The sequence below is a fragment of the Chenopodium album genome, chromosome 17 (genome assembly GCF_948465745.1).
Source record: "Chenopodium album chromosome 17, dcCheAlbu1.1, whole genome shotgun sequence".
Taxonomy (NCBI): Eukaryota; Viridiplantae; Streptophyta; class Magnoliopsida; order Caryophyllales; family Amaranthaceae; genus Chenopodium; species Chenopodium album.
The window spans coordinates 50,349,191-50,357,241 of NC_137850.1; the positions used below are offsets into that span (position 1 = coordinate 50,349,191).

Genomic DNA, 8,051 nt, shown 5'->3' on the forward strand with positions numbered 1-8,051 from the left:
GAAGGTGGGTTGACCCGACCCGCTAAATTAGTGCTCCAACTTTTTTCAGCTGAGCTAAGACCCAAAATATGCAGCAACATATATTTTTTTCCATTAATAACTCCCCCAAATTACTTGTATGATATTCATTTGACCAACAAAAAACGCACATCTCCTTCTTTCTGATCATCAATTCTCAGGTACTATTTTTGTTCATAAATTATTAATTGGTTACATTTTATAATTGCATTTTCTTGTTACATACGAAGTATATTTCATTTTTCTTCTTTGTTGCATCTTTTTTAATGTAGGTTTTTCCTGAGATCTATAGCAGCAAGATAGTTAGGTTTGCTAATTCGCCTTGTAATAAAAATCGAGTAAATATCAAAATGGGAAGAGGAAAGATCACGATCGAAAGAATCGATAACTTGACGAGCAGGCAAGTAACTTTCACTAAGAGAAGGAAAGGGTTGTTCAAGAAGGCTAAGGAGCTTTCGATACTTTGCGACGCCGAAGTCGGAATCATTATCTTCTCTAGCACCGGCAAGGTCTATGAAATTGCAAGTCATTGGTATGTTTTTCATCTATTTACCTTGTATTAACTTCGTGTTTTTTTTTTTTAATTTGGGTGTTAGTTTTTTCGAAGGCAATATTCAACGTTGTCAAAATTGTTATTTTTATAAATAGTAAATTGAAAATAAATAAAATATAATCATTTTTAGTAAGAGACCTTTTTTTAAAAAAAATTAATTTAAAAATTGGTAGGAAGTTATTTCGATAATCCATATTTCAATTTTTTCTTGTATTAATACTTCGTATTAATATCTTATACGGAGTATATCAAGACGAACGATTAATTAGTCTCCATGTTAATTAAGCATCAAAATTAAGAAGCTAATTCAAACAAATTAGTAAAAAGGATTGAAATTGGGGGAGTATACAATACATACATGTACTTCTTATGTAATAGATCAAGACCATTAGACAAAATTGGTACATATTTACAACTTTAAGAGTATTATTTATTAGTGTTAGATGATGTTGTAATGAAATTGTTTGTTTGGATTCGTTTTCTCAAAATTATTAACTTTGGCGGAACTTGACCAAACTCAATATATTTTTCCCTTTTCGGTGATTTCAAAAAAAAAAAAAAAAAATGATTGTAGGAATCTCTAAGAGAAGATAATAATGCATTTATCACATTTAATATCAAAATGGATAAGATCAAAACATGACCCATTTAATTATAATTGGGTCCATTTCATAATGAAGGGCCTATATCATTTTAGGGAGCTTGGTGATAAATGAGTCCTAAACTATTAGTTTTAGACATTATATATATATTAATTTATTTCATAAATAGTTTGTTCATTAGCAAGGTTTTGAGGTAATGTTATATGATTTTGGCAATTAACACTATTCAAACATTAACAATTATTCAAAGTATAAATTCTCATATAAATATTTAAGGAAAGATCGATGCAATTTGTAAACTGCGGTTTTAATTACTTATAAAAAGTTTGTTTTCTAAAAAACTTCTATTGATGGTGAGACTGTATTCGGGATTGAGTTGGTCATGGTCTTCCTAAAAGTCCAATTGGACCCTAAAATTAGACTAGTTCGTCACATAAAAGTTATTATCCAATTTGTAATTTATACATGTAAAGTTTGTATTGGTATGTCTGTCATCCTTCAAACCAAGTCTGACATCACCTTACTTTTCACCTAAAACACGAGTTTTGAAATTGAATTGAAGGAAAACATTTAACTTTGTTATCTACCTCAGTTAAGATCAGTCTATTAATTACTTGCGCCATATTTATATACAATAGTGATAGAGTATAAAACATATTCCTGGGCCTCAACCATCAGTTTAAGCTTTTGGTTGAGTTGATCCTCTAACATGGTATCAAGAGCCAGCGTGACACAAAGGTCACGGGTTCGAATCTCATCCACCCCTCCTTCAAAGTGGAATTAATTCGCACCAGGTATGGGTGGGCCTGTGTTGCATCCACATTTCAAGCCCAAAGGGCCTTTCATGTGAGGGGGAGTGATAGAGTATAAAACATATTCCTAGGCCTCAACCATCAGCTTAAGCTTTTGGTTGAGATGGTCCGTTAACAAATAGTACTTCACTTACATTATTATTTGGGTTATAGCATCTTGTTTTATGGTTTAAGGATCCGACATTCGAGTTGAAGATCTTTGGGGGTAATTTGTTACCTATTTCGGTTATTAAATTTCTCTAACAGTTATGAGCTTACGTTTGTGCTTACGTATCAAATCACATGATATCGAATCAAATAAAGCTTTATATTTACACTTAGTTCAAAATCTCCTTTGTTTGATTTTTTATTCTTTTCATATACAATACTTTAATTGATCGTAATATTTTAAACTCATAGCCATACATCCAATTATTCATCGTCATCTCATACTATGGATCGGATAACCAACATTATACTCGTAATTAGTGGGTTTATTTATGAAGATTAAGCGTCCATGATTAATTTATTGGCACTTATTGGTTGATAACCAGAAGAGGAAGGATTCTAGTCAGTTTTTTAGATGATCAAAACTTCCAAACTACTTTTAGTAGGTATAATTTTGTCCAACTATATAGTTTCTTGGATATTAGGCATATCCATTTACTTTTTAGGTATCATCTGATATACTATACCGTGATAAAAATGTATCATCACAAGCAACTATTTAGAATGCCATCACATAATTTCAAAATATTACCCATTTATTTGATGAACCATAAAAGGTCGGTACAAAATTAAACCAAAAATATTCTAACCTTCGATTTTTATAGAAGGTACCGTGATAAAGAGTGTAAGCCCTAGCTGGAAGCCATTTCTAATTTCTTTTATTATATATCAAAAACTATATATATTAAGTTTATAAATAATAATTTCCTATTATTTGTAGTTTACTATTTGTAATCTTTGTAACATTGAAGCTAGTAAAGTTCCTTTGAGTAGTTTGATGATTTTATTCTGTCGTTTATAATTTAATATTGTCTATTAAGATCGTGTTTAAAGGTAAAATCGAAAAAGGAAAGCTGATCAATATCATTTGGTGCTATGTTTTTAGCATGCAGTCATTGTTGGAGCGTTACTACAAAGCAAATGAGGAGAATCAAGTGCTCAATCCTACTTCTGAGGCCCAGGTTTAATTTCATTTTTGTTCTACTCTCATTTAATTTACCAAAAGTTTAATTATACAGTTTAAAAACTTTGAAAGTAAGGCTAAATAGATCGAGCGTTATTAATTAGAAGTAGATTATTACAAATTTAGTCAGTGCTACATTATTTAGCACGCTCCTCAATGAGTAATCACATGGAAGATTTATGAGTATTTTGTACTTAATGTAAGTAATTGTTTAAGTAAGAAGTAACATGAAAGTAGTGGGTATTTTATGCTAAAAATTATTAACATTTCCTATAAATTTCTTAGGAAATGAATCAAGCTATTAGAGAACAACATTTCTAGTAGAATTGAAAAGGACTTTTTTTGAAGAGCTACCTTATACAAGTCAATTTTTGTGAAAAACTACCTTATTAAAAATATGTTGTAAGAAACTACCTTTCAAACAATAAATGTTGCAAAAAACTACCTTATAAAACAATTAATGTTGTAAAAAGCTACCTTTTGCCGAATTATTGCATTGAATAAGAGACGTTTAATGATCCATTTTCAATCATTGTTTCTCCTTTTTCCACCCAATTTCTCTATAGCCCCCTTATAACCCCTAATTTCCCCTTCTCTTTCATTGTTAAATTATGCAAATGGTAGCAACTTACAACGTTTAGCTTTTGTAAGATAGTTTCTTACAACATTTATTTTATAAGGTAGTTTTTCGCAAAATTTAATGTATATAAGGTAGTTTTTCACAAAAAGTCCAACTGAAAACCAATGCAAAAACTTACACAAAACTGTTTGGTCGATTATGAAAAGTAGCATCTATAAGTACGAGAAATTTCTTTTACTTAGGACTAAACAAAGTACAACTAATACGCGGATCATTTTAAGTACACCCAAGTGCATGCATAAAATTATAACATACGTAACTGATAACTTTAAAAGTGTATGTATTTATTGAGAAGAATTAGGCCTAGCCTTTAGTTTCTATAATATGTGAAGCATAATAAGAAACTAATGTCGCAAATATATACTAATTTCAATTTGGAAATGTACAGTTATGGAAGGTTGAAGCGGAGGGTTTAAGGCAACAGCTCGAGGACTTAAGGAAGAACAGCAGGTACCTCATTCCCACATACCATAAACTTTTTAATTACGAGACAACTTGATTATACAATATATATAATTAAGACCTCAATTTTCTTATATCATATTGTAAAATTGTAAAATAAATTTAACTCGAACTATATATGCAGCTAACAGCTCTCTCTCTATATATGACCTTAGTAATGAGTTGCACATAAGATAATTAGGACACTACATATGTTTTTGAAGGAAAGAACTAGGGCACTGCTTAAGTGAATTATAGGCAGTTATTTTAATAAATGTTTGATTATAACCTAGAAAATAGTGGCAGAATTTGTCATGTGATAAATTCATGCATCATAAATGTAATTTTTAATACATGATAGCTTCATGATGTTTTGCTTAGTTAGATCAATCTTGTTATTTTCTATAACTAGCTATATATATACTACCGTTATTTTGTATTGTACAACAACTGGTGCGCGTGCATATGGTAGTATAAACTAGCTAAGGGTGTCTCTTAGGTCATTTGATTTATTTGGTATCCATATATATGAGATTGCGGGATTACAATAGCTAGTCTATGATCGTTAGTTGATAGCAACTTTGACTAAGTATATCTTTACAAATACATTGTATATGTTCATAGGTTTTATATTGGATTTAGGAAACATAACTATATATCTTAAAACCTAGCTAGATTAACTAGGAGTCTGAGACTAGGAAACATCATATGATTCATAACGAACCTTCCTAGATCCAACTTCAATTCTAGCTAAGCTAGATACCGAACATAACTAGCTTGATACCAATCAACCAATATATAATTAAGTAGGATGATACCAATCAACCAATCTGCACTTCTTATGAACTTCTACTTCTCATACTCCGTATTTGATATCATGAAATATTGAAAATTTCATAAAAATGCCTAAATTAAGAAGTTGTTTGTTTAACATTATGGAAATTGTTACATATACCTAACAAAGATTTGAGATGTTATAGAGATTTTTCTAAAAATACTGTATTAGCTATTTCATTATGAAACATACCTACATATTTCTAATTTAATACTCATGGATTGGACATGAAGATAAATAAGTTAATGCCACATAATTTGGAAATCAATCGTCTTTTAGGATTTACAAAATTGCTCGGTTATATAAGAAACGAGTTATTGTGAATTGCAGCTAGCCAAAAACAGTACATGTAGAACGTACTACAACTTCAAGCAACAAACTAAATGTTTAGTTAGCTGAAGATCAATCAACAAGAAGGGATTTGATGAAGAAGATCACGACGAATTATAAGAACGTACATGGAGAGATGTAATACATGCACTACTACGTACATAAAACAAATGTCCTCAGGAGATGTCAGCTAGCTTAGCTAGTGTGGTAAAAGCAGATGTCTGGATTTAGAATCCATTTTTGTCGATTTTATGAATTATTGGTGAAACAAAAAATAGAGGGAGAAAGAGGGAAAGAGTCATTTAGTTAAATTCATTATCTTTGTTTTGCAGGCAATTATTGGGGGAAGATCTTTCAGAACTAAGCATTGAGCATCTGGAAACCCTAGAGGCCCAGTTGGAAATGGGCACAAAGGCCATACGTTCAAGGAAGGTGAATATTTATTTTGATGTTTTATTAAGTTAAAATTTAAAGATTTAACTAAATAATTACGTGTTTAGTGTAAAAACTTTGTCACATCCCATGACATAATTGATTGATTGACTAATTAATTACATGTGACAAAATCGTAATGTGTATTGGGTGTGCAGGAGGAGATTTTCCAAAACAAGATACAAGAACTTAACAAAACGGTAAGTTATACAAGTATATATAGTTTTATGTTCGCATTTTAGTTGATGTTTGGACGTAGAAAACTAACACTCACTTCTCAAGAATTTTCATTTTTCGAAATTTCCTGGAAGTGCAGAAAACTATTTGGTTGACTGCAAAAAGTTACTTCCAGTTGGTAATTCTCCTTATCAAGTAGGGGATTAGGTAAGCAATTTACCCTCGTGCATCTTGTAAAAGGAATTTTCAAATACATTTTGTCAACTAAAGACCTTAAATTTCAACGTTTTGATAAACAAACTTCAATTCTTATTCATTTTTTTATGTCAACCAAAAAACGACCAAAGAGTAAGTTTATCCCTAGTCTTAAGATGAGTCTTTAGTCAAGTTATATAGTCTTGAGATGAGTTTTGGATTCCAAAACCCATCTTGAGACTATACAAATGGACAAAAATAATTATGTTGTCCAATAGTGAGTTGCCAACTCACCATATTAAAATAATTAATAAATATATAAATAAATTAATGTTATAAATATTAATTGGATAAGTAAATCTGGAGTGGGTCTTGGAATAATGTGTGAAATTGGAGAAACTCTTGTATGAGTCTGAATAATAAAAAAGTAATTAAAAGTTAGTGGAAATCTGATGTGGCAGAGTCTGAAGTATAAATCTCAGTCTTGGGATAAACTTACCCTAACTAATGCATTGTGTTATACTATGACATTTGGGGAGACAAAAGTTGCAAAACTAACTTTTAGATCAACGGCAGGAGATCCTCGTGCACCAGGAAAACATGGAGTTGCACAAGAAGATTAATCTCATGCGTCAAGAAATGATAGAATTGCAGAAGAAGGTTGAGCTCAATGACACCAATTTATCTGTCCAGGTCACAATTTCAGTTTGCTAGTGCTGTAACATAGGTCGATATATATAATAGCCTACTCCAATTACTATGTCTGTTCCATTAAAATTGCCCACAAAAAGATAATATATATAATAAAAAAACCAAGTGCTCTTAAGTGAATCAACTCTTGAAAAACAAACTAAAGGATATGAAACAATTTTAGTGGGACGGTGGGAATATAGTTATCATGATTAGACAATTACAAATGTTATTGGGGACTTTGGGTTAGTAACTAATGGGGTAGTAACTAATGATGATAGGATTATAGGAAGTAGAGGGTAGTCAATGGGCCGGGGTATTGGATCGGGTTAGTTGAAGCTATTTCGACCCAATCTGGCTACTATGTCCGGACTAATGATGACTTGGACCCCCCCTAGGCCCATTAGCTTAGTTCAAATCAATCCAGCTATGTAGTACAAGTTTTTGTTCCCCCCCCCCCCCCCCCCCCAAAAAAAAATTAACAAAAAGTGAGCATGATCATATAAGAGGCACTAATTAATTTGCATGAACATTCAGGTAACTGGAGGACAAGGAAGGGATGATCAGGAAGGAGGAACCTCTAGCGGCGGGGCGGCATCAGCATACGACACCTATGATCCCATAGAGCTCAAGCTAAGCTAAGTGAAGAGACCATATAATATGGTACAAGCTAAGCTAAGTTAAAAGCAGTGACATGTGATCAAGTGTGTTTAGTTAATTTTCTATACATACTAGCATTTAAGATTGTATCCACTTTTAAGCCTTAAATTAGCCCGAAGGGCTTTTTATTTGGGTTTAGGGCCGTGAAGGGATGTTAAGCTGCATGCCTGAGCCTATTGCTAGTATGTTTTTAAGAGGACTGTTGTTAAGTTGTGTGACATTAGTTGTGTTGTACTAATGTTGTCTATTTTGTTGTTTTTCCTTTAGACAATGGAAAAATTTGAGGGTGATACTGCCTCGAGCGTGACCGAGCTTTAATGTTGACTTAAATTTTAGCTGAATTTTGATATTTTTAGACTCGATTTTAGCTCCTAACTTGACCTGAATTTTTTTTATATGTTATAAGTCATTTTTTTGAACGAACTAGGTGAAATGAATAGGGTTTTTAAAAGCCCTATTTAAGACTCATTGACAATAGAAGAAGTAACCCTATTA

General features: G+C 31.7%; 1 protein-coding gene across 1 annotated transcript; it reads left to right on the plus strand.

Annotated features, from left to right (window-relative positions):
- Positions 1 to 368: 368 nt before the first annotated feature.
- LOC145590118 (MADS-box transcription factor 23-like) lies at positions 369 to 7,849 on the plus strand. The gene is made up of 7 exons (XM_081646863.1): positions 369 to 550; positions 3,079 to 3,154; positions 4,185 to 4,246; positions 5,735 to 5,834; positions 5,993 to 6,034; positions 6,783 to 6,866; positions 7,434 to 7,849. Exons 1-7 carry the CDS (start codon positions 369 to 371, stop codon positions 7,536 to 7,538), a joined length of 651 nt encoding a protein of 216 aa, XP_081502989.1. The 3' UTR covers positions 7,539 to 7,849.
- The last annotated feature ends 202 nt before the right edge of the window (positions 7,850 to 8,051 follow it).

Excerpts from the sequence above, each read along its gene's own strand:
- LOC145590118 (XM_081646863.1), top strand. The coding sequence starts at position 369 with ATGGGAAGAGGAAAGATCACGATCGAAAGAATCGATAACTTGACGAGC. Across the intron at positions 3,155-4,184 it reads ATCCTACTTCTGAGGCCCAG|TTATGGAAGGTTGAAGCGGA; the intron begins GTTTAATTTCAT and ends GGAAATGTACAG. Across the intron at positions 6,867-7,433 it reads TGATAGAATTGCAGAAGAAG|GTAACTGGAGGACAAGGAAG; the intron begins GTTGAGCTCAAT and ends ATGAACATTCAG.